The sequence below is a fragment of the Mus caroli genome, chromosome 1, assembly GCF_900094665.2.
Source record: "Mus caroli chromosome 1, CAROLI_EIJ_v1.1, whole genome shotgun sequence".
Lineage (NCBI taxonomy): Eukaryota > Metazoa > Chordata > Mammalia > Rodentia > Muridae > Mus > Mus caroli.
In genome coordinates this window covers 84,245,695-84,272,409 of record NC_034570.1, presented here as the reverse complement: position 1 = coordinate 84,272,409, position 26,715 = coordinate 84,245,695, and the positions used below count along the sequence as shown (strand labels likewise).

The following is a 26,715-nucleotide window of genomic DNA, read 5'->3' as shown; positions in this document are numbered from 1 at the left end:
TGACATGACAAGTATTAGCTTTCTCTGGAGGACTCCATGGCTCATGCCATCCATTTTCTGTTTCCCAGGATGCATCCAGGTGTTTTACAACACACCCCTGAAACAGCATCAGCTGTAAGAGACAGACCGCTCCTAGTTTCTCTGCAAAAATCTTGGCACCTCTGTTGTCCCGACTCTCAGAGCTGCCTGAGCACAGTCTTGCCGCTTTGAAACTGTTATCTATGTGATTTGGTAAAGAAATGACGTGCTCAGCGCTGCGTTTCCACACATCCCCACTGTAAGCAGAACTGATCCTTCAAGGTCGTGTTCTGCTGTACGCCCGAGAAACCTGCCCCATCCCTCCTCAGGCAGATACAAGATAGTATCTAAATTTTCTTCTGTGTTGTATCATTTTGTCTGCATGCACATGTGTGTGTATGTGTAAAAGCCATAGGATAAACCAGGTGTCTTTCCTCAGGCTCTACCTACCGTTCTTTTGAAAAAGGGTCTCTTACTGGCCTAGGGCTCACCAAGTAGGCTAGGCTGGCTGGCCAGCAACCCCTAGAGAACTACCTGTTTTCTGTTCCCAGCACTGGTGCCCACACCACCACCACCACCACCACCACCACCACCACCACCACCACCACCACCACCACCATACTTGATTTCTTTTATTTTAAAGTGAGTTCTGGGGGGTCTGAACTCAGGCTGCCCTTCTTGCAAGGCAAACACTATTTACTGGCTAAGCTATCTCCCTAGCTAGCCCTAGTCTTCATTTCTGTGGCTGGCATCTTTTTGGCTGACAATAAAGAGCACTTAGCTATTGCTGATGTGCATAAGAGAGTGTTGAACTCTGTCCTAGGTAAGAGCTGAGTTCCATCACAGCTTGCTCATGGGTTCTACGGATTCTGAATAACACTTGTGTTGGTGCTAGGGCGGGGAACAGGGCTCCTGAAAGGCAACTGTATCATCTACAAATATTTATTTATCATCTACTGTTTGTCTTCAGGACTCCATCAGTTTTCAGTTTCCATGGAACTACTTTATCTCATTATTATTATTTTTAGATTAGCATGCAAGGTCTTAGAAACCACTGTGGCATTTTTGAATGAAGTGTGCTTTGTTGATTCGCTTTCTCCCTTTCCATCCCCCGTGGAATTACTTTAAAAGACAAAAACAATCTTGCCAGACACCCCTGCTGACTCAAACAGAGCCGCTTGCAGGGACAGGAAGAGGCTCCTGTTAGAAGGCTGAGGTTTCAAGTAGCAGAGCCTGCTGCAGCGCAGAGTTGCCACCCAGAGCTTCAGGGCCCTGAGTTCACCACAGTTACTCCCTTTTCTCACCATGGAAGTGCTGACTGACAGAAGTGATCAAAGAACACGAATTCATCACACGCTCTTTAGCACATTTTGCCAAAGTGTTACAAACTTTGTAAATATATCAATGTTAAACTACCTTTTTGTCCCATACAGAAACCCTCTTATTTCCCCAATGATGATATATTCTTTAGAAAGATTAATACATTTCTTTTTCTTGCAAATGACCTAGAATTTAAACTTCTGAAGAAGTTGATTTCTCTTGCTTCTGTCAGGTCCCTTGCTGGCTTCGGGAGAAGCCAAAGTGAAGGCTCTTGTGGGCCCACAGGCTTCTCTTTCTCCTGATGTAGTTTCTGCTATGTTGACACATCCTAGGGAAGACCTTTGTTTCTGCAACTGCTGCTGAAACCCAGTTCTGCCTAATAGCAGTGTACATGGGCTAGAGGAATCAGGACTCAGCTAGACACAGGTTCTCCCAGGTGGATGTCTATCATCCATAAAGCTCCTGCTTACCATCTGCTCAGGCTTCATGCATCTTATGCATGTATGTATGTATGTATGTATGTATGTATGTATGTATGTATATGTATGCATGCATGCATGCATGCACGTAAGATGTTTTCTTTTTTAATTGTGTGTATGCCAGTGTGCATGTGGGTATAAGTGCCCATGGAGGCCAGAAGAGGTTGCTGGAGCCTCTGGAGCTTGTGTTTTTGATGGTTGTGAGCTGTCTGGCATGGGTGCTGAGAACAGAACTTCAATCGTCTACAAGAGCAACCAGTGTGCTTCACCGCTGCACTTACTTTTGAGATAAGGTCTCACTGTGTTTCTGAGGCTGGCCTGGTCCTTACTATGTAATTGAGGCTGGCCTTGGACTTTATTTATTTGCTGGGGGTGTTTTTGGGTGCACATATGCATGCAGTTGTGTGTGCACATGTATGTAAGTAGGACAGGTCAGAGTGTTCTTCTTCAGTTGCTCTCTACCTTATCTTTTCAGACAGATCCCTCCCCGGATCTCTCAGTTACTTTTGAGCCCCCGGGATCCCCCTGCCTCTGCATCCACGGTGCTGGGATTGAAAACACTTTCACCACGCCACTCAACTTTTGCGTACAGGTTCAAGGGGTTGAACCTGGGTCCTCATGTTCCTGCAGCAAACACTGCCAGCCGAGCCAGCTCCCAGCCTCTTACTTTCGTGTTCCTGCTGGGATTGCAAGTGAGCACCAGCACACTTGGCTGTGTCTCCTAATAGTGAGCCTCTTGGCAGTAGTAGTAGACAACAGTTAGCTTGTAAGGGGCACAGATGACCACTAGGTTTCTTTTTTTCTTTCCAGAGTTATGGAGCTGGAGACCTGAACTCTAACCTGAAGCCTGGGCCCTTCCTGCATCCATTTCCCTCCAAGCCCCAACAGACAGTGCTAGAGCCCATGACCAGCCACCTCCTTTGTCTGTCTTTCTCTATTGCATCAGAATCTTCTAAAGTAAACTTTCACCCAGCCAGGGCTGTGCAGGGCCAGAGGGCTTTGCCAGGGATCTGTGAGGTAACTTTCCATCTGTTTATTTATGCTTTGCTACTTGGGGACAGGGGGAGAAAGGCACAGGGACCTAGGAGTCCCAGAAGCTAAGCAGAGTGTCTGACATCATGGGAATTTGTATGGCCTGACTCACACTGTCCCCTGGTGAGGGAAGTTCACAAAGTGCCTTTGGCTCCTGTGTCACCAGGAATTTGCAGTGTTGCAGCAGCTGGAAGCCCAGCCCTTACAGATGGTATGAGATCCCACAGTTTCCAGCCACATGGAGCACACAGCCACGGGGACCCTCTAAGGAAATGTTGGTCAGCATCACAGGGTTTTCCAAATTCCCTCTTTCATCTCTTGGCCAAGTCTACCTTTATCCAGTGGTGGAATGGCTGGAACTCTTCTGTCCCAGTGGGCAGTACAGTCAGCGGGGTCCTGAGATGACCTTTTCTTCTGCTAAGTCCTGAAGGGGACATCCCCCCATCCTGTCCTCAAGGCTCCTTGAGGGACTTCTGACTGCCATGTTTCAACCCAGTGAAGAAAAATGGAACTGAGTCCTCTGTGGCCCAGGAGAGTGACAGATACCAGCTGCCCTGCCTCCCGGTTTGCCCTGTCAGATCAAACCATCTCAAAAGAGGTGATGCCAACAACTGTCTTCCATAGCTGGCCCCTTCCAGTGACAAGAACACTGTAAACCCACTCAGGCTATGATAGGCTGTGGTTCTTTGTCCTAGAGCCGGTGCCTTTCCTGTGGATTTCATTTCTGCTTCTCTGAGAAGTTATGAACAGAGTCTCTGTGAGGACAGTTGGTCACGGGGGGGGGGGGGGGGGGGGGGGGGGGGGACTGGTGTGATAAAGAGAACGTGAAACCCAGAACATAGATGCGAGGGTCCACTCACATCTGGAGGATATGTCAGGGAGTCCAGTGCTATGCAGACCCAGTTGATACCTGGATCACCGTGTGATACAACAAGCTTTGTGGACATCCAGAAGCATGATAGAAGAGCATACTGTGCTTATAGCCACAGTATTCATGAAAGTCAAAAGTGGGAAGCTGGCATTCACAGACCAGTGACTGTATAATGCTATACAATATGAAATATCGTTTAGCCTTTAAAAAAAATGAAATCTCGGCATAGCTGTAACCTGGGTGGACCATGAGGCATATGCTAACTGAAGTAAGCTAGTTACAGTGATAAATCCTGTGGAATTCCTGTCATAGGAGGTCCCCAGAGGCAGGAACTAGAATGGCACCAAGAGCCAGGGCAGGAGATGGGAGTTAGTGTTTAATGAGGGTGTAGAGGCGGGTGCTTCTGACAGTTGTTACAGTGTGCGATGAAATTACTCACCTAGCAAACAGTGCAAGCTTGGTCAGTGCCCCAGAACCACACACCTAAACACTGTAAGGATGGCAACCTTTACATTGTGTTTTATAATTGCAAACACGGAGATGTCTCTGCCATGGTAACTGGAAAGCAAATGACTCATGGTCAGGGTCTCAGCAACAGGCCTTGACCATCTTCACGCCCTCTCTAACTTTGGCATCACATCCTTAGAAGAGTCTCCAGTCAGAGTTCCTGGAACAGTTGTAGGTGTTCAGGGTCAACTTTGTGTCCTCGAGTGCCAAGGTCAGCCCAAGGGAAAGCCAATTCTTTTACCATCTGAACTTTAGTCCAGGGAAATGGTGTTCTAGGTAAGACCTGGCTAGGCCATGGTCTGTACTGTAGGGCTGGAGCCAAGGCAGTGTGGAGGTTTGGTGGGTCAGGAGAGTGACTGCATGGATGTCAGGTCTCCTAGCAATTTCTAACCTGAATCAGAGCTACTGATTTTCAAAAGAGAAGGCTGAGTCTGTACATCAACCAGAGGCTCTGTGTGCATGAAGAGAAGGAGAGGCATACCCAGGGAGCAGACATGGGGTGCCAGCACATGCCCACAAAACTTCTAATATTTGGACAGTTAGCTCAACAGGTGACCAGTGCCGCCTCCATCTACAGAAATCTTCATGGCATGGACTCATGACCTGATATACACTGGGGACAGTTTAGAATGGCCAGTCTTACTGATGGAGTCAGGCTCTTGGCCCTTGTGACTTTGGGGTTTGTGAAGTGGGAAGCAGGCAAGTTGTTCATCCACAGACCAGTGACTATGAATAATGCTGTACAATATTAAATATGATTTAGCCTTAAAAAATAAAATCCTGGCATAGCTGTAACCTGGACGGACCTTGAGGCATATGCTAACAGAAATGGCTCTCAAGCCTGATGGCAGAGACAGAGGACTGGAAAGACAGGGCTCTTAGTTCCCTCTGGGACGTCTGTGATGCTCATTTGATGTCGCTGTCCCCAGAACCAGCCTGGGAACAGGTTCACTGCTATATACCGTCCCAGGACCATGTCAGCAGCACACTCTACCCTTGCTGTGGTCAACTGAATGTCATGAACATCATTCTTCCTAACTTTCATATTGTTGGATATTAAAATGCCCAACTTAATCTGTCCTGTTATCTTGTAACGGCAGAAAATACCAAGGAGGGACATAGCAGAGGATGTGCTGCCTTATGTCTGGACACTGGTGACTGAGAGCTTTGGAGCCATTCCTGCCATAGTTGGATGGCCTTCCCCTGGATGCTGGTCTAGACTCCTCCATCCATCCATCCATCCATCCATCCATCCATCCATCCATCCATCCATCCATCCATCCATCTGCTGACAGGTGTCTGCCTACAGTGACTGCCTTGGCAGGATATTCCTTCTCTGGGTACCTGAAGAGGCTCCTCCATGACCAAGCCATCTCTCAAATGCTTGCTGTTGTTTGATTGTTTGGTTTTGCTAGAAGATTCCTCTTGGGGGGGGGGTGAGGTGGACTCTCACAGTGGTTGGCATTTGTGCATCGCTGAAGGTCAGCCGTGTTGTGGAGTATCTCATGGGCTTTCTTTTTATTTCTTTCTCTTTGGAGAAATGTCTATCCAAACTTTCAGCTCATTTTAATTGTTGAATCTTTGGAATTATTTATATATTCTGGATATTAACTCGTGTGTGTGTGTGCATGTGCATGCATGCATGGTGTGTGTGTGCGTGTGTGGTCACTAATCTGGAAGCCAGAAGTTGGCATCAGGTTGTCTTCCTCTGTTCTTCCCTATCTTTTTATTGTTTGAGACTCATTCTCCCATAGAACCATGAAATTCACTGTCCCAGCTGTGAGGTCCGTGTCTACTCTACAGTTCTGGGTTTGCCGATGTTTTCCCCCACATCTTCCTCAGGTTTTATGTGGGTGCTGGGGAATTGAGAAACTCTATTCGCAAATCACAGCAGCAGCATGGACCAGTCCCCCTTTCCCCCCTTGAAACTGATTCTCACTGCTCTAGGAGCCATTTCCCACCCCGTGCAGACCAGTCTTTCTGCTTACCACAAGTGGGACTCAGCTGTCTGTTGAGTCCTCCCCAGACTCATCTTTTGCAAGAAAACACTTCAACCATTTGCTTGCCGTGCGCGGCTGCTGGCAGTCTGCCATCTCACCGTTCCTTAAGCCTCTGTTGCCTGCTCTCAGAACGCTGATCCCATCAAAGTCCCCAGCCCAGGAGACTCTGCCAGGCTAAGCCACCAAACCGCCTCCTCCTTTGTCCTACATATCACCAAATACTATGGTAACACCAGCCTTGCCACCACCCTAGGGAACACAGAACGATTGATTCCTCCTTGTTTTTGGCCTGCGTCCCCGATGCCCACCGACCCCTTTGAGACCTGCCTTCTGCCTCTTGAAACTCACTCTATCATAGACTATTCTAGAGCATGACATCAGCAGAGGCTGCACTGAGAATGTAGCTGGTCACAGATGCAGTCACCCAGGGTTGCCTAGATGCCCATCCTTCTCCTCCACGTCCCAGGAAATGTCTTTTGGGTTGTATCTTGGAAAGGGACCAGTGTCTGCTATGGCTGTACCCCTGAGTGCAGTGGGCTGAACCTCTTGCCCTGCAGGGGCTCCCCATCCTGTTTCTGGAGTAATCAATCAGACTTGAGAGCTTTCCCTTTCAAATCCTGCCTGGATCTGGAGTTGGATGGAGCCCAGGGTGTACCACTGTCAGATAGCATCTCCCAGAAGAGCAGGTAGAAGCTTGGGGCCTCTAAATCAGTTCCTGCCTGAGCTCTGTCTTAGACTGTTATACTCAATGAGTTCCCAGGGCCTTTTCCCCAAGGCACCAAGAGCCAGGTGCAGGAAGCCACAGCTGAGCCAGCACACCCAGACTCCGGGGGCTGGTGTGGGCAGGACTGAGTCTTCAGTGGTCATCACACAGACAGGGAGGTGACTTGGCACTGCTATCTGTCTTCTCAGCCTGCTGTTTCTAGGGGGATCTTTGCTTCTGTTTCATCTATCCTTAGCTTGTTTGCTGAACCTCCTCCACACCAAGTGTCTGACACTGCCTTCTGCTGATCTTTAGCTCTGGCCCATCTCCTGTGGGTTTTGGTCATCCTCCTGCTTGGTCCAGAAACCATACCCAAAGCTCCCCTGGCTTTCTGTGGGATAGTTCCCTTCCAAACCATCTTACACATCCTCCGCTGAGCCTGATGAGGGTGGCACACCCTTATCAGTTTCTAGTTCTCTGCTCTTGGCCCATGTGAAGCTTCACACGAGCACACACACACATGTCCGGCTGTGTGTGGGACTCAGCCACCCCTCTGTGCATGCAGTAATGCCTCAGGTGCTCTCCTGTCCAAGGCATCACTCGGTGCCAGGCCTTCTGCAGTCTGGGGAAGGTGGCCAGATGTGGGTCATAAATGACTCTGGAGCCAAAAATGGCGCTGCCTCAGAGGCTCTGTGGCTCTCGCCTGTCCCAGAGACTGCTGGCCTCTTTGCAAACTTTATAAGCCCCAGTACAGGGGAACCCCAGGGCCAAAAAGGGGGAGTGGGTGGGTAGGGGATTGGGGGGTGTGTATGGGGGACTTTTGGGATAGCATTGAAAATGTAAACGAGGAAAATANCTAATAAAAAATAAATTAAAAAAAATAAATAAATGACTCTGACGGGCACGCGGGATGTCATAGCTAAGGACTATCACTAGAGGGCGTTCTGGGGCCAGGGAGCTTAGGTAGTTACAGTAGATGTCCGGGATGACCAGAGCTCCCCCATGGGTGGACACTGGAAGCAGGTGCTAAAGAGAGTCAGAGGGGTGTTCTAGCTAAATACAGCAGAGCAAAGTCACAGACCGTGGGAATGCCATGTTTTAGGGACCAGCACCTGGATCCCTGACACTCTAGTCTCATGGGCCCTGGGCACAGTATGAACAGGGCATGCTCAAGGTAGCGCAGAAGCAAGACGGGGCATGGCTGGTCAGGTAGGTTCAATTGCTGGGCAGTGGGTGGGAACCAGGGTAAAGGAGTCAACACGTGGAAGGTAATACCAAACGCTCGGTGGGACACAGCTCTTGTTACTCCAGTAATAGTCAGCTCAACGTGTGGATAGGAAGACCATATGAGGAAGAGTTGGGGAGGGTCCACACAGTCCTGCTGAGCACCACGAGGCAGGGAAACCGCAAGTGTTCCATAACTGGGCAGGGCATTTTGATCATATTTGACATCTCCCTTGTCAATCTGACGGGATTTAGAATCACCTAGGAGATGCACCTCTTTGCTTGTGAGGACTTTTCTGGAGAGGTCTAACTGAGCATTGAAGACGTCTCCTAAGTGTGTATGTGGCAGTATTCGCTGGATGGAGAGGGGGTCCTGGACAGAATAGGAAGGAGAAGGGGGCAGACACCAGCATTCATCTCTGCTTCCTGACTATGGATGCCATGTGGCCCTGGCTGCCTCCGGTCCCGGCTGCCACGCCTTCCCCTCCATGATAGTCTGCAGCCTTGGATGGCCCAAAGAAACCCTTCCTGAAGCCGCTTCTGTCAGGCAGTTTGTCACAACAGTGAGAAACAAATTCAACAAGGCCCAGCAGTGGCAAGTGGACCTGTGAGTTGTTACTTAGTCTTACTACACATGGAAAGGCGGTCTGCCACTGAGGGTGTCAGTGAGCCTTCTAGCAGGAGAAAAAGCTGACATGTCTCATTGCCACCGTAGGAAGACAAAGCCCCCAAGCAGCATACAGCAGGTACTCTGTGATTGGCTCTCCCCTGACCCCCAATCTGCAGACATAGATCTTCCCGGACACACGCTCCATCTCCCCCTGTCAGTGAGCACAGGAAACACCTGAGAGCGGCTGACAAGAGTTTAGAAAATGCCAGCAAGTGCCTGGCTGTCCCCAGGTGGGTTGTCACCCTTAGGGAGTACACATAGCAGCTGAGATGGATGGCTGCCTCACATTTGCGAAAATGTATTTTCCTAAGAACTGGGCCATATTTCATAAGGGGAAACAGAATTTTGGGGCAATGTGCTAAAAGCAGACTACCTGGGTTCGCTTCCTAGCCTGTGCCCATTGCTATCCATTTTCTGGGGACCTCAGTTTCCCTGCCTGTGAAATGGAGGAAGTCCCAGCCTCCCTGGGCCTTTTTGAGGATATGTGATGGAATGGTGGAGACCAACTGAGCCTAGAGCAGCCCCTCTGGCCATTTGCCCTTGCAGGGCAATGATGCCTGTGTCCCCAGGAACAACAGAAGAGAAGGGACTCTGCTACCTTCCAGCCAGATCCTCTGAACCTTGCATGCTTAGAGAATCCAGGAGTCTCTGATCTTGCTTTTTTATTTTTTTAACAATTTTTTATTAAATATTTTCTTCATTTACAATTCAAATGCTATCTCGAAAGTCCCTTATACCCTCCCCTGCCCTGCTCCCCAACCCACCCACTCCCACTTCCTGGCCCTGGCATTCCCCTGTATTGGGGCATATAATCTTTGCAAGACCAAGGGCCTCTCTTTCCAATGATGGCTGACTAGGCCATCTTTTGATACATATGCTGCTAGAGACACGAGCTCCTGGGGGGGGGGGGTACTGGTTAGTTCATATTGTTGTTCCACCAATAGGGTTACAGATCCCTTCAGCTTCTTGGGTACTTTCTCTAGCTCCTCCTTTGGGGGCCCTGTGTTCCTTCCAATAGCTGTCTGTGAGCATCCACTTCTGTATTTGCCAGGCACTGGCATAGCCTCACAAGAGACAGCTATATCAGAGTCATGTCCCAAAGGTCCAACCCCACCTCAAATTCCATACTCAGGATCCTGTGGAGGGAGAAGACAGAAAGAGGGGATCCCACCTCCATGGTACTCTGTTACTCGGTGCTCAGGAAGGGGGATGGGCATCAGTGTTACCCAGAGTCAAGGTGCGAAGCCTGGGAAGGCACAGGAAGGGAAGAGTGGGAAGATGACGGTGGTTTATGTGCCTAGGTAATCCAGGCATGGACAACCCCAGAGCAGGTGTCTGTGGTAGTTTATCCTAAGGGTATCCTAAGCCCCACCCCCACCCAAGACCTCAACCCACCAGGACAGCAGCTTCCTGAGTACCCTCTGGTCTGTTTCTGCCTTGTTTGGCTTTTGTTCCGGTGAGGTCCAGCCTTCTCCCTTCTGATCTTCCCTTCCTCGGGCTGACCTGGCTTTTGGGCTGGGTGGGGCGTCCTCAGAGCTGGGAGCCGCCTCCCACCCTGCACCCCAGGGACCAGTCAGACTTTCCTGCTTTGTTTATTCACAGAACCAGGAGACACAAGCTCTGCTCTGAGTCACCCTGCTCCCGGGGCACTGATTCATGGAGGAGGCCCCTGCAGGGGACTGACCCCAGCCATTAACTTCTTGCTTCTTTGAGATCTCTACAAAAGGAATCCGTGGTTTTGAATCAAGGATTAAGGTGCAGGCCTGTGAGTGTGTGACATATTTATGGCGGTGAGTGCTACAGAGGGAATCTGAGCGTGGGAGAGCTTGCCCCTCACCTCTAGCCACTTCCCGCCTAGCTGATGGAAACTCACAAAAATGTCAGTCATTACTCTGAAAAAAAAAGATTTGGTCATCTGGCAAGTGTGGTCCTAGAATTTGCCAGAAGTATGCGTCAAATGTGTGAAAGAAAACAAGGATAACAAAAATTAGATTACAACTAAGGACTGCAAAAGAAGACACAAGATTCAGAGCCTGGTTGCTCTCCAGCTCAGAGAGGGGCTTGGTCTATGAAGGGGCTGCAGAGGGCAGGTCCCAGGAAATGGGATGTTAGGAGACCCAGGTTGGAAGTTAAGCCCACATGGAGTCCCCAACCCTCCCAGGTCCTAAGCATGAACCATACACAGCATCAACTGTAACCTAGGTGCTGAGTGAGTAACCTTTTACCCTACAGAAAGAAGGGCAATACAAACACCTGCAGGTGAGTGGCTACCTTCCTGCTCCCAGGACTGAGGTGGCTTTAAATGGCTGTTCTCAGAATGGTCCAGGAGAGTGGTCAATGAGTTCATTGAGATGTTTTGCTTCCTTGTCTGTTTTCTGCTTGCCTCCACAATCTGCAGCAGCCAGTGACTGGTGTCCTCTCAAATGGCACCCCAGAGGACTGGAGAACACAGAGAGGACCCCAAGTCTTGAGGTTAGTCTGCTGGTGGGAAGATGGACACATGGGGATCTCTGCCCTAAACCTGAACAATCAACAGTCAAGGACCTCACAGAGGATGGCAGATGGAGCTCAAGATATGGCCTCACAGTCATAACGGCATCCCTGTGGTCAAGGGGAACCCGTGAGCTACACTATTGACCTAAGGCAGCCTAGCTAGCACACTCTAGAGGAATGCCCCAGACTAGCCCAACAGTCACTGTGTGAGGACAGGGACAGGGGTGACCCATGGATTGAGGAAGACATGACAATATCCCTCAAAAGGCCACTTTCTGGGTTTTGTTGTAGAGCCTGCAGTACGCTGGGCCAGTGCCCTATCACCCAGCCACCTTCCTAGATCACTTCAGTAGGATGCAGAGAGGATGCAGAGAGAAAGTTCGAATGCAAACCCATCCCCCTGGGGAGCAGTGGCTGAAACAGTGTGGTGACGGCATTGTTTCATGGAGGTGAGCAGAGCAGTTTAGTTGACCTCTCCTTTAGGAATGGGTGCTGGTGGGCCTTCTTTGTCTTTAAGAACCTACTCTGTGTCCATGCACCCAGACAGCAAAGGTGATTCAAGGCATCTATGGGGTATTTAGTAAGCAAGCATGTCCCAGACCCAAGCTCACTGTATATGGTTGGTTTCAGGCTACTTCATTGAGTTACAGTCTGAGGGGTTTTCTACTTTGTATAGTACAATGGAATGAAGATTGGGGCAGGGGGAGTGTTTGCATGGCGTTGCACTGTGTGGTTGTAACCGTTCTGTTTTTGAAATTGATTATTGTTCCCTTCTCACTGTGTCTAATTTACGGTTAAACACTATTGTGCTATCATGGCTTTCCATGGCTACTCCTTAACGGTAATCTTGCTACTGTTATGAACTGTAAATATCGGATATGCGGGATGTCTGATATTGGAACCTGAGGGGAGTGACACCCACAGGTTGAGAAGAAGTTGCAACCACTGATTTAGAAGGCTCCCTAGAGGCAGAGTCACTGTTCAAGGGATCCTAGCTGGGATGTATCTCAAGGGTAGAATACCTGCCTTCCCCAGCAACAAAAAAGCTGTGTGAAGAGCAGTAGCTTGAATAATCTAGAAAGTGTGCTGAGAAGGGATATTTTCAACGTTAAAACCTCTGACTCCCAATGGAGGAGCTAGAGAAATTACCCAAGGAGCTAAAGGGAACTGCAACCCTATAGGTAGAACAACAATATGAACTAACCAGTACCCTGGAGCTCGTGTCTCTAGCTGCATATGTATCAAAAGATGGCCTAGTCGGCCATCACTGCAAAGAGAGGCCCATTGGACTTGCAAATTTTATATGCCTCAGTACAGGGGAACCCCAGGGTCAAAAAGGGGGAGTGGGTGGGTAGGGGATTGGGGGGGTGGGGGGGACTTTTGGGATAGCATTGAAAATGTAAACGAGGAAAATACCTAATAAAAAAATAAATTAAAAAAAAAAACAAAAAAAACCTCTGACTCTTCTTAGGCAAACTGCATGAGTTTTCTCCCAGGCCAGAGATGGGGGGCGAGACTCACTCCCCACCTCCCTCAGTTCTGAAGGTGATCACGTTTGTTCCTCTCAATGAGCCATAACATCTGCCAACATTTAGAGTTTCTTGTATTATCATTGAAATCTCACACTTTCCTTGGGGTTTCTTTTCTGTTGTGAACATGTAGTTTTGCTAATGTTTCCTACTGTGTAAGTCACCATCTAGTATGATTACGGGCTGATTTGATTATAGATATGACTAGAGTATGATTTGTCTAGTTAAGCAGGCCAGAGGAGATGTCGCTGGACACAGACGGAAACAGCTCTATGTTTCTGGAAGCTTTTCCTCATAGCTGTTTGAAGATCTCACTGGATATGAAACATCGGATAGCACTTTCTTCCTGGTTCCTGTTAAACTTTTGATTGACACGTTGTTTGGCCTATTATAGAAGACTAAGCTTTGGTTGGGTGGAAGTCACTCTGTGGGACCTGCCCTGTTGCACTTAGAATGGGCAGCCAGAGGACCTGGAAATCAGAGGGGCCATGGACTGTCACTGTGGGGGACTTGGAGGACAGTGCCTTCAATGTCCTGGTTGTGTTTGGCTATGAGGTGGCAGATAACTACACCTTTACTCAGTGAGTCATTCATCTCACAGATCCCCAGTCCTGTTTCTTTATGAAAGCCATCGCTTTGGTAGCACCATGCATGCACTCTAGTGCTGAGATGTTTGTGGAAACCCAGGCACTGCTGGCCCTAACTTTGGCTGGATTTTGAGAATCTGGGCAGGAACAGCTTCCTGCCCACCCTCGGGAAGCTGACAGCAGAGGAAAGCCACTTATCTTGGCACAGCCCCTCATTCCTCTCTGCCCCACCCCAGGCCAAGTGGAATACAGAGAGATCCCAAAATGTAGGTGGAAACAGAAGGGTCGGCCTGAGGTCCTGGATAAGCTATGCTGTTGGCTTGATGAGAGAACTGGATCATTCTACAATGCAGACACTGGGTGGTCTTGTAGCCCCTCTGCTCCTGCCTGGAGTGGGCTCCTCTGCATCTGTGGGGCTCTAAGCTACAGATAGGTGCTCGTTTGTTCACCAGGCACTGCTCACCCGCACAAGCAGCATACGTGTTCTCTCAGGGATGCTGCTTGTTCCTCTTTGCAGATGCTCAGGAGAGACTCTGCTATGCCCGTCCCTGCTCACAGGCATCCATGTACCATCACTTTCCTCCTGTGACTTCCAAATGGCTCTTGGAGATGCCCTATAGGTGGTGTGCGTCAGGTCAGCACATTTGGGCTTACATGCTCCCTCCTGCCTTGTCCCTGTCACTGTCCCCAAAGCAGGGGGGCTAATGGGAAAGAATGCACTATGTCAGCTTCTCCTTCAGCTACTTGTTCCTAGAGAACTGAGAGCAAAGTCAGTCTTCCCGGTGAGTCCCTAAGAAGAACATGGATTTTGTCCCTTTGAGGTCCCATGCTGCATCCAATAGGGATAGTTATCTGCCACATCATAGACAAACACAACCAGGACATTGAAGGCACTGTCCTCCAAGTCCCCCACAGTGACTGTCCATGGCCCCTTGGCTTCCAGGTTCTCTGGCTGCCCATTCTAAGTGCAACAAGGCAGGTCCCACAGAGTGACTTCCACCCAACCAAAGCTTCGCCTTCTATAATAGGCCAGAAACTATTTCCACAAAGATAGAGAACCTGAGTTAAGTCCCCAAAGCCCACACAATGAGAGGAGAGAACGAACACTCACAAGTTGCCCTCTGACCTCCACACATGGGCTATAGCACACTCTCACAATAGACCAAGAGACAGACAGACAGACAGACAGGTGATTGATAAGATTTTATACATATACATATACATATACATATACATATACATATACATATACATATACATATACATATACATATACATATACATATACATATACATGTGTGTGTGTGTGTATAGTTTCTAAATGTAATAATTTTTAAAAAAGGAATAGTATTGGACCCTGACTACAAAAATACAGAGCCCTCCTTTCAATCCCTCTTGGCTGGGTGGCTGTGACAATGTCTCAAGGACACATGTGGAACACAGCAGAGTTAACACATCTGGGAGAAAGGGGGGAAAGGTGTGAAAGGACAACCTAATGGCTTTGAATGACATAATGCCACCTTCCTGGTGTCCCTTCTGAGGACAGCATCTATGCAGCAGACATGTAGAGATCTTCTATCCTTGCTGTTGCTCCAATGCTTGGAGGGTCTCTGGATCTAGACACCAGCCTGATATGGGTTTCTCTGCAGGTAGACAGACTACTCAGGGTGAGTCTGCCCCTGTCACCAAGATGGGCAATGCAACCTCTAGGCACCCCACTGCCAACGCACCAAGTGTTTCTTGCCCTTGTCAGTGGGTGGCCCACACACTTGCTCTTCTATATCCCATCTGTTGGAGCTCAAGAACTCAGGCGAGCTTTGAAAGCTGAGAGAACTGAGCAGACACCTGGCTTCGGTCAAAAGTAAAAGAAGAGAATGCTACCAGCATTTCTGAAGTACAACTTGGGGACATAGTGGAATACACAGAATACAAAATTGGTGGTTTGAAACACTTTTAGTATTCCATAACTATAGAATCGAATGCATTCCTGTTGTGGAGACACCAGCACTAGAACATTCCAGAACATTTTTTCTCCCTCCATACAGAAATCCCACACCTGTTAGCTGCTCCTTCGGCTTCACTCTCACAAGTCTCTGACAGCCTCCAGTCAGTTTTCTGCCTGTATAGACATTTCGTATAAACAGAGTCACGCAAACTGTGGCCCAGAGTCACACGAGCTGTGGTCCCTTTTCTACTTAGTGCTTGGGTATCATGTGTTTTCAAGATTGACCCCAACCGTATGTGGGTGTGGTCTTACTGCATCTGGGTGAAACTCATGTTATCTGCCCCTTCCTGAGCTGATGGACACCTGTGTTGTTCCCTCCCTCCAGCTGCTGTGAACGTCTCTACACACACACACACACACACACACACACCCCACACCCCCCCACACACGTTTCTGTTTGCACTCCTGTCTTCATGGCTTTGGGTTATGTCTTTGTGATGGAGCTCCTGGATCAGATCGGCACTTAAGAGATTTTGTAACTGCAGGGATATCAGCAACCCACCATTTTACAAGTGGGGAAACTGAGGCCCAGAGAGCACCCCACTACCACCTCAGAAAACTGCAGACCTGGGAACAGGAAAGTGTTCCTTACCCCATGCCCGACTTCGGTGTCTCATTCTAGGTCAGATGTGCCAGACACGAAGGAATGGGTTTTGCCGAAAAGGCCCCTGGAGAACCAGCTTGCTTCCTACAAAGGCAACCAAAGAAAGCCTTTGGTTTCTGTCTAATTAAACTTTCCCAAATTAGAAATATACCACGTCAGAAGTTTCGGAGGGGAAAGACTCACACGTGATTTATTCTGGAAACAATGACTTAAATTAATTGCAGAATCCATTGTGTGGAGTCAGGCCACAAGCATTTAGCCGTCCTCAGGAGCTGAAACTGACTGCTGTGCTCAGGGAAAGCACCACATAGGAGGGACGTATGTGGCACCCGGGGACAGACACGCAGGGAGCTTTGCTTTGTCTTCTACTTACCCTTTCCCTCTCTCTGGGCAGAAAAAGTGAACGGCATAATTGGTGCTAAACAACACTCGCTGTAAGTACAGAGAGACTCACAGCACGGGCCACCCGACCAGGAGCCTAGTACAGAAAAGCCTCAGGATGGCATATTCTGTCATCAACCAAAGTCCTGCCACTCACGTGGAAGGTTGCTCAGCTGGGTGGGCTGGCTCCCCTTCGAAGAGAGTGTTGATTCCGTTTCCTCCTCATCTCCGTTGCCTGCTGGCTTTTGAAGCAACGGTGACCATGGGACTGCACTTACAGTTACTAAATCCAGGAAAGGACAGCAAACCGAATCATGACTTCCATTTCCTCTCATTAGCCCCGTGGAGGCCCGAGTGGTCCTGAGCTCCCACCCAAAGAGGGACTGTTTTCTGCTTAAGGCCATAGAGATGCCGGGGTAGTGGGATAGCACTTTGCACTCAACCCGGGAGGTCCTTTCTGATGCTGCCTTCACTGTCTGGAAAGGGTCTTTTTGCCCTGCCTTGGGCCACTTGAGCCCACTTCTCTCAGAGTTTCCACTCCTGCCCTGAGAATATCTGCTTTCTCTGGCATCTAAGGCCTCTCCCCGAGTCCTGACAGGGTTTTCAGAAGTAGGACCACTGCTGTAGATTTTCTGATTCCCTTTACAGAACAGTGTTGATGCCTGAGAGCAGACAGGAGGCCAAGGCTCCCAGCCTTGCAGAGCGGTCTGCCCTGGGCCAGCCTGGGCTCATGGGACTGGTGAGGCTCTGTAGTGCTATTGTTCTGTGAAGGCGTTGGGACTTGTTCTCATAGAATTCTTCTGAATCTCACTGGTTCTCAAACTTCCTAATGTCGTGGCCCTTTAATATACAGTTCCTTGAGTTGTGCTGAGCTCCACCATAAAATTATTTCATTGCTACTTTATAACTGCAATGTGCTACTGTTATGAATTGTAATGCAAATATCTGACATACAGGAGATCTGATATGCAACCCCTGTGAAAGCTTGGGGGTCGAGACCCACAGGTTGAGTGCGTCTTCTCTGAGGAATTCTGAGCTAAGAGGAGGTGCTGTGGGCAGCAGTGGAGCGGAGCCTGCACAGCCTTAAGTCTTCTGCTCCTTGACTGGAGCTCCTGAGTCCCTACTGTGCTCCACCCCCGTAAATTCTGAGCACTTTTCCTACCTCCTATCTCAATTTTCTCTACTACTTTGTCCATCTTGGAAAAGTGGACTCTTTCTTATTATAAATAGTGGCACAGTAACATAATGAGGTTCCTAGAGACACAGGATGAAGTAAAATTGTCTCGGATCTAACTGACACAGAGCTGCTCACTTTTAATGTACAGTACACAGAGAGAGTACGTGAGACAAGCTGAGGGGTCTCCAAAAGGATCAGGTTCCACCAGCTCTTTAGAGAACGTCTTCCATCCTCATAAGACAGTTCAGAGGGGAATTATCTGCAATAATTTGACATAGACATACCCCGAAGTCTATGCTGCCCTTATAGTGCAGCTTGCTTATACAGCATGGAGGGGCCGTTGGCCACATAGAATCGAACAACTCCATAACTCAGCTCCACTGAGGGAGTTACCTGCTCTGCCACACCCTTGGGTAGCACCACGGCTAGTCCCCTGTTGCAGTTTGAGGATATAAGCAAGTCATTTTGGAAGAGACAGATCCACAGAATGGGATATTTCTGGACTCTTAGGATACAGACATTGATATCTGATTGGGGCCGTTTTATTTTGTTACTACTATTAATAGTAACAACAACAACAACAACAACAACAACAATGAAAAAAAAGCATCGACCAGCTAAGGAGGGGAGTCTGGGTGAGCAGTTCACAGAACACGGAACTCCCAGGATTCTGAAATGACAGGATCCTCCCAAAAGGTGTGTATACCCCTTAATCACAGCCGTGTTACCCCAGTGAACACAAGGCCAGCCTTTGGGATCTTCTATTGCCTTTGTATGGGAAACCTCACTGGGACTCGTGAAAATCATTTTTACAAAGATGATGTCATAGTTAAAGAGTCAGCAGGTGCACTGGGTCCGAGGATGGAGACAGACTTCTCAGAGGTAGGGATGGTCACAGCCGGAAGACTCAGTGACCAGGTCCTTTACTGAAAGGTTCTGAGCTACATGTAGCCACATAAGCAGATCCACTTGAACAGGAGAATCCTGGAAGCCAGGTCTGGGCCAATGGATTGCAATAGTTAGAAGCCAGCGTATGTCTAAGTCTGTGATTCAGAACTAATTGATTTCAGGAAAAGCAATCAATTCCCAATGAAGAAGCCATTCACACATCAACCCAAGTATAGCAATAGAGGCTCAAGTTCAAACTAAAACCCAAACCAAAACAATCAATCAATCAAACAAACAAACCAACCTTCCTGCTCTTTTCCCTCCCATTTTGCAGACATTTAGGCTTGGTTCACAGAAAAATAGCAACAATGATTTTATTTAGCAAGACGGGCAATCTCTTTAAGAATAAGATTGAGTTTCTGGAAAGTGGCGCAGCCAGCAGCATAGGGTTTGCCAAGCCTGCCAGTGACCTGGCCCGATTCACTAGGGGCACCCACCCTCTTAACCCCTGGGGTGAAAGTCTTAGGAAGACCACTGACACTTCTACCCTCCAGGGGAGGCAACTGCTTGTTGAGTTCTGATCTCTCTGAATCAGTCCACCTACATACCTGAGATGTCCTAACGGGAATGTTCATTACTAGATAAGATGGAAGGAAGCTGGCTGCTAGCATTTCTGCGCAGAGAGTGTTAACTCGAAGTGCATCGCACAAAGGAACCCGAGAGGCAGCAGAGTGCCAGCGTGTCAGCTGCAGGCTATTTCTTCTACAGAGTCTGTTTATTTTATAAGGCAGCCCTTTCCTAGTGTCCAAGCAATGAAGACTCCCTAGAACCTTCTGAACAGGGGTCACAGAAAGGCTGTGTATGGGGGTGCTGGAGAGATGGCTCTGGGGTTAAGAGCACTGGCTGCAGGGGCTGGAGAGGTGGCTCAGTGGTTAAGAGCACTGACTGCTCTTCCAGAGTTCCTGAGTTCAATTCCTAGCAACCACATGGTGGCTTATAACCATCTGTAATAAGATTTACTGTCATCTTCTGGTGTGTCTGAAGACAGCTACAGTGTACTCACATAAATAAAATAAATCAAAGAGCACTGGCTGCTCTTCCAGAGTACCCAGGTTTGATTCCTTGCACAAATATGGTAGTTCACAACCATCTGTAACTCTAGTTCCAGGGGATCTGACGCCCTCTTCTGGCCTCCTCAGGCACCAGGAGCACACACAGTACACTGACGTAGATGTTAGCAAATTTCCAACACACAAAATAAAAATAAAATTATTTTAAAAGGCAGGAAGGCTGGGTGGCACTTGTCTGTGCAACAATGGGAAATGGCACACCATAAAAGTGTGGGTCTGCCTTCTTTCTGAGCCAGGAAGGCAGCAGAGGGATGGAGCTCCGCCCTCTCCCTAACAGCTGGCCAGAGCTGCCTTCGCTGACCCCCGGAACCTCTGCTTTCAGTCACACCACCAAACTCAACCAGAGGGAGGATGTCTGGTCTCAAAGGGTTACTGAAAGTCAAGGTTTCCTTTAAACCCACTCCTCCCAGTCACACCACAGATAAGCAGAAACACAGATAAACTCCAGGACGTCTCCTCGCCCCCAAAATGTGTTGTCAATGAACATGCTCTTTGGGCAGAAAGTGAGCTAGACAGGGGAATTTAGAATTGCTGCCTATGTTCCACTCAGAGTTCAACCCTGTCCTTCATCAAAGTTGTAGAAAATTGAATCACAGAGTTTGAGGGGTCAATCATGTCAAAGATGCTTTTCCTGAGACCCCAGAGGTGAAGTCACAGTTCTAAAGAGGCAGAGGCTGGGTTGTCCCAATCTCTGCTAGGTCACATGATAAAGGGAAGCAATGGAGGAGCCACAGCTGAGCCCTGAGACACTTCAGAGACAGGGGAGCTAGCTCAGCCCTGTCCTGTCTCATTCAAAATCACAGGACCTTGACAAGATTCTAAGCAAGAGTTAGGGACAATAACAAAGCATTCCAAGCTGCTCAAACTCTGCTCAAAATAACTGTTTTCAAGAAGGGCTGGAGATTTCCTTCATGTTGAGGGAAAGTCACATGCTAGCCTCTCCAGCTTCGGATCCAGGGCTCCCTTTGATGTGACAACCATTGGTAATCACCGACTCGGGGAGGAAAAAAAAAATCCCACTGTGCCTCAGTTTACATCAGCATGAAAATTACAGCCTTAACATCACATTCTCGTCCCAAATAAACACTCAATTAAGGCGTAGTTTAACGTAACCAAATCACATAGGAAGGCTTGCTATGAAGCTACAGAACAGGGTCACAGAATGTGTTCTGAAGACAAAGTTCATGATCTTCGATCTCATCCCATATCTCTGTCTCTGCCTCTCTCTGTCTCTCTCTCTCTCTCTCACACACACACATACACACGAACTCTGAAACTTCAATATTTATATTACTCTAAATCATCCTTTAGAGTTGTGTGTAACTTTGACGAAAGCCAATATGGTATTAACATCCTCAAAAGCAGACGCATGCCCCTTTCAGACAAAAATGTCTGCAAATCCATTTGCGATGTTCTTTCTCTATTAGTCTAGAAGTCAACTCCTTTTGGAATTAATGCCCACTGTCTGGAACACCACTCTTTGCTTGGGAACTTCAAATTAATTATATCTATATCAAGACCTCACATTCTAGATAGAAGTACAAGAATACAAATGAGGAAAAAATGTAGACTGTCATGTAGATTTTTTTTTTAGTTTATTACTCAGATAAAACAGTAATAGTTCCTTCTGAAGTTGGCCCATTTAAAGACAGACTAATTCTTATAGAATATGTTTACTTTTATTTTTTAAACTGGGAAGGTATGGGTTTGGGATTGGATAAGATCAAAGTATATGGTGCAAGAAAATGTCTTCATGAAACATTTTCCAATGTGTGAGAGATGATTATATGCCAATAAATAGTTTAAACATTTTAACTTAGAGATCGTATTAATTTTCCAAGGAGGTTCTGTGGTCTTACTCATTTCTCCTAAGGATGGCATCTTCCCAGACTCTAAAATTTCGTAGCCCATAGATTATCTTCAAGTGTTAGCATTTTATTCCTGCATGTGCATGTGGGGTATGTGCATGTGGTGTGTGTGTGTGTGTGTATGTGTGTGTATGTATGTGTGTGTATGTATGTGTGTGTGTGTGTGTGTGTGTGTATGCATGTGGTGTGTGTGTGTGTTCCATGCCTATCAGTTTAACCACATGTGTAGGCTCAGGTGATCAGGCACAATATCTTTTGCAACAGCTTCTGACTGTTTAGTTTCACCTCGGCTTTGGGAAACAGCCATCCATCTGTGTGTCTTAGATCCTGTTCCTTCTGTAATCAGGCTCCACTTCATGGCCACAGTAACTTACCCACCTCTTTGAATTTTACAGCCTCCTCCGTGAACTCACTGCTGGTAGAGAACTTTGCGTTCCCTTCGCTTTCTGTAGCACACTTCTGCTTTCCCAAGAAAAGACGCAGACACACACGGACATTCACAAGGCTCTCAAAGACACCAGGGAGAATGGAGGGATGCAGGCACTAGCCTGAAAAGTGCCCCACGAGTGCAATCTTTAAATTTGGCTTATTTTAAGTCCGTATTTAAACTCCAGTTATGAGTTACAGTGCCCTGTGCACAAAACATGGACCTCATGATTTCTCTGCCAGGCAAAATTAGCCCTGCATCTGTGCCTTCTCCTCAGGACACAGTGAGTGAGGCCGGTGGAAACTCATTGGAAACTCAATGCTTCCAAGCTTACAACCTGCTTGAAAGAGAGGTATTTTCAGACAACCTCGGTACACTTCAAATGACTTCAGAAAGCCACTCTAGCCTCTCCAGTCACCACACCGGCCAGATGGGAGGCAGGAAAACACTGCTGATCTTTAGGAGGGTGGCTCCCACCGACAACTGTAGGAAGTTCCGTTAGACCATCTCATTTGTACCTCACGTACCTCAACGGTTCAGTTCGATCTTCTCAACAAACAAAAGCTCCGCCGGGATTGTGCTTTTCAGTTCCTCCCCGAGCAAGTTTTATTTTGAGACTAGCTAACACCCCGGATGCAGCAAACACCTCCATGATGCAAGCTTCCAGGGGAGAGGAGAGGCTGACATGGGTTGAAAGGTGAGGGAGACACATATTCTGTCCACAGGAACCAAATGTGCTCAGAAGGAAAGGAAAAAAGGAAAGGAAAGGAAAGTCCGGTCGTTGGAGATTAAAACCTGTTGAAAAGCCGTGCAGAGTCAGCAGAACGAGAGACGAGGCTGCCTTAAACCATGACCAAGACGGCAGAATAAATAGTGGATGAGAAATGACTGTCTTTCTCTGTTCTGGACCAGGTGACAGCGACCCTGCTCAGAGGGCTCCTATGTCTCACAAACACACTGGACCCCTTCTGAGGCTTCTTTCAGTTATTTGAGTCCTGCTGACTGGGAAGACCCCTGATACTTAGTCTGAGTTTTAGATCACCCAGCCAAGAAAGAACTTTACTATAAGCTGGACTTCATGGGCCAGGCCATTTCTCTCCACTGTCAAGGACGATTTAAGCTTTGTGTCGTTAGTAAAAATATGTCACAATAGACATTTAAAGTATATACAGTTCACTGAAATGTCTAGGTTCCTCTCCCTCCAGGGCTGTAACTAATGTTCCTTGGAAATGTTACAGAGAAATAACCAGTTACAATTAGCAACATTTCTAGGAGATTAAAGTAATTACAATTACATTTATGCTCCTTAAGAGGGATGGGTTAAGAATAAGAACATAAAGGTGCTAGTTAGCACGACCCTAATAAATCAGACCAAGGCAGGTCCAACATCAGTGAGTGCATCAAACAGGGACACATTCCCTTGGAAAGAGGTCCTCTGTGCGGCCAGACACCAGTTAAACCCACTAGCCTTTGTATTTGATTATTTGAAAGTAAACAGGCCTGCATCTTGCTTTCCAAACCAATGTGTTATCTGATAGTTTAATGCCTTTTTGTCCAAATAAGCTCTTAACATTTTTCATTTGTTTATTACAGATATTGCATTTTTGGATTTTAAAACATATTTGATTGCAAACTGTGATTGAATCAAAGTTGTTGAAGAGAGCAATTATCTTAAAATGAATTTTAAATGCCCCCACTAAATTCTTGCATCAGGGTAGGATCTCCTAGTGTTGGCTTTCAATAATTTTCGGAAGGACTATCTTAACGATAGGTCTGTTGACATTTCCCTTAAACAAATTCTATGTGTGTGTATAAAAAAGATGGTGCATTTCATCTGTCTCGGCTCCCTCAGATGTGTTGTAAACCATGGCGGTAAGAGGGGTGAGTGGAACTTAACTAATGGACACTCATAATTTAGGCAGCAAAAAACAGAATTAATGTATTATCCCTCTGAAGCTTCGAGTACTTTGCCAACCCAAACTTTCTTTCCTAGAGAAATACGTGATTGAGACAATTCCCATCTGTTTTTGACAAACACAGGGGAAGATTCCCACAAGTGACTCTGTTAAAAGCTCTTCTTAAAAACTATAAAATAGTCGTATCCCAGAGGTTATTTCATGAAAACAGTTTTTTGATGACAGAAATAAAGGATTAAAAAAAAGAAAGAAAGGGGGGAAAGAAAGGAAAGGAAGAAAGAAAACAAACCCACTGTATGAGACCAACATTTTGTGGCCACAGCAGCAACTTTCAAGATACTATAAAATAATAAAAGAGTAAATAGATGTTTGGGACAATGGATAGTCATGTTAATCTTGATTAATCCAAATTGTTTCTGTGTTAAGCGGAGACTTTCATTAAAAAAAAAAAACCACACACACACAAGATGCGTGAAAAACGAAGGAAAATTAAGTGGGAAGAATTTTCTACACCACGATCCCCTCGAAGATGGAAGCAAGGCCTCAGGGAAGTAGAGCCTGCAGGGTACTGCCCCTGGGGCTGCCTGAGGATTTGGGAGGGGTCTGCTAAGCAGCGGGTGCAGGACATGATAAACGCTCTCTGAAACACCGGTCCAGTGCTCAGCTGTGCTGAGGTGCCTTCTTCCCAGGCAAGGCCCTGCTCACACTGCTTCTTCATCCACACCCACCCCATACTCAGACCTGTTACCCAGCCTGAATCCCTTGCCTCTGGGTCTTTCCAAGTTCAAGGATGGTGGTACACTAAGCACACAACTCTAAATATGATCCACCTGCTTGCCGGCAGCCAGAGACTCCATGCCGCTACATCCACCCAGGCCTGGGCGCTTGAGGGGTCCATACTTTTGGGGCGACAGGGGTCTACTGCATTCTTGGCGCCCAGCGATTTGCTCCTCTGTGAACCTGGAGCCCCAGCGCTGAACAGAAACCTCTCTGCCGCGCCAGGGGCCAGCATCGTCTTACGTACTGAGCCGGCTAGGGCTTGAACGCCGTAGCATCCAAGGCGCGGGCCGGAACTGCGGATCAGAAAGAGCGGATTGTCTGTACCACGCGTGGGCTCCTCAGCTCCATAGAATGAGCGCGAGGCAACAGGTCGGCCACAACCCAGCGGGCATCGCATCTCCTGGCCTCCGCTGGCCTAAGGAAGACGTTTTGACAACCGCTCCCCACAGGGTCACCCACAGACACCCATCCACCAAAAATGGAAAGTGACCATTTGTCCAATAAGTGTATTTGGACCCTGCTGGGGAGCCACAGGCGGGTGGATTCCGAACTGATACCCCTGGCAAAAGATCCGGGCGTGCCCCCGGGGTAGGAGAGTTTTCTCAGGTCGCGCCAACCCTTGCAGGGTGAGGAAGTTCACCCCATCCCTGTGCGGTTGCCTGAGGTACCTCCACGAGGAGAGATACACTGGCCCGTCCGCCCACCCACCCGTGCGTCGTGGATGCCCAGCACACGCAGCACCTACCCTGGCGTGCGGCTCCGGAGGTGGATGGCACGGCGCGGCGCTAGTGGGAGGCGGACATGGACCACGCGCCCTCCATGCGCCACACGGAGAAGGCGTAGCTGAGACGCTCGTGAGCCACGTAGCTGCAGCTGGTCATCTTATTGTCCATCTCGTCGCTCTGGAGAACCTGGTAGAGGAAGTCTATGTACCTGGCGGCCAGCTTGAGCGTCTGGATCTTGCTGAGCTTGTCAGAGGGGAGCGTGGGGATGATCTTGCGCAGCGCGGCGAAGGCCTCGTTGAGCGACTGGGTGCGCTGGCGCTCGCGCACGTTGGCCAGGATGCGCTGGCTCTGCAGCTCCTCGAAAGACTGCGCGCTCGGGCTGCCCTTCTTGCCGCGCTTACCCGGGGTCGGGCTGCCATCTTCGCTCGATTTCTTGCTGTAGCGCCGCTTCCGGCCGAAGCGCTTGGGCTGCCTCTCCAGCTCTTCCTCGCTGGTGCCCAGACTGTCCACGGGGGACACCGGCGAGCTGGAGCCCTCCTCCATGGCGCCCGCCCGGCGCGCGTGGGGCTGGGGGGCGCCGAGCGCACGCCACTGGCCAAGCCCGCGGCCGCCGAGCACAGGCTCCCGGGTCGCTATCAAAGGCTCTGATTTCGAGGCCGGCTTGTGCAAAACCGAGGTCTCCGGGAGAGGAAGTTATTCTAACTTTTTTGGAAACTCTATCCCGGCTGGGTTGCTAAATAGCTGTCAGGAGCGAGGGCGGCGCGCTGATTGGCCACCGTGGCCAGGGGCAGGACAAATTCTGGGGCCTTCGCCGGCCGCCCCCGCCCCCCCGGGGCGGCACTTTCAGTTTTGTCTCCTCTTTTTTCGGCCCTGACTGTGGCCCGCATCTCGGAGGCCAGGTCCGCGCGCTCAGCCTGCGCTCCTACCCCAGGCGCGGCCGCTAATCAGCGGTGCTGACCCCTAAGTTCAACGGTGCCTGCCTTTGTCTGAGTCTCCTGGAGCAGATTTGGCCCTGCCAGGGTTCAGGGTCTCTGCGAGGGGTGGAGGAGGCAAGTCCAAGCCCAGATGTGCTCCGTGGACCAAGGACGCAGCTGGGAGCCTCTTGGGGCGCGCACTGAGACCTCGGCGTCTGCAACGCGATCCTGCCCGCAGTGAGTGGAGCTGTGCAGGCAGAGTGCCACGACCCGGGGCAGGGCAGATACTCGCCTGTTGGCAGAGATGTCCACCCCTACGATCTCGCCTCTAGGATCCATAGAGACGCCGCCCGGCTCGGGCCAGAATGCAAGTTGGAGATCCTTTTTCAATCCCGATTTTCTGGGCTACTTCAGCCTGGACACGTTTTCAGAACCTGCCCCCTAAATGCTTTATAGCTTAGACATCA

General features: G+C 48.7%; 1 protein-coding gene across 1 annotated transcript in view; it reads right to left on the bottom strand.

Annotated features, from left to right (window-relative positions):
• Twist2 (twist family bHLH transcription factor 2) overlaps positions 1 to 26,047 on the bottom strand; it is a 47,090-nt gene extending 21,043 nt beyond the window's left edge. The window contains exon 1 of the mRNA XM_021172557.1: positions 25,355 to 26,047. Within this exon, the coding sequence (XP_021028216.1) occupies positions 25,395 to 25,877 (483 nt within the window). The 5' untranslated portion in view covers positions 25,878 to 26,047 and the 3' untranslated portion in view covers positions 25,355 to 25,394. The remainder of the gene's footprint in view (positions 1 to 25,354) is intronic.
• Positions 26,048 to 26,715: the final 668 nt, after the last annotated feature.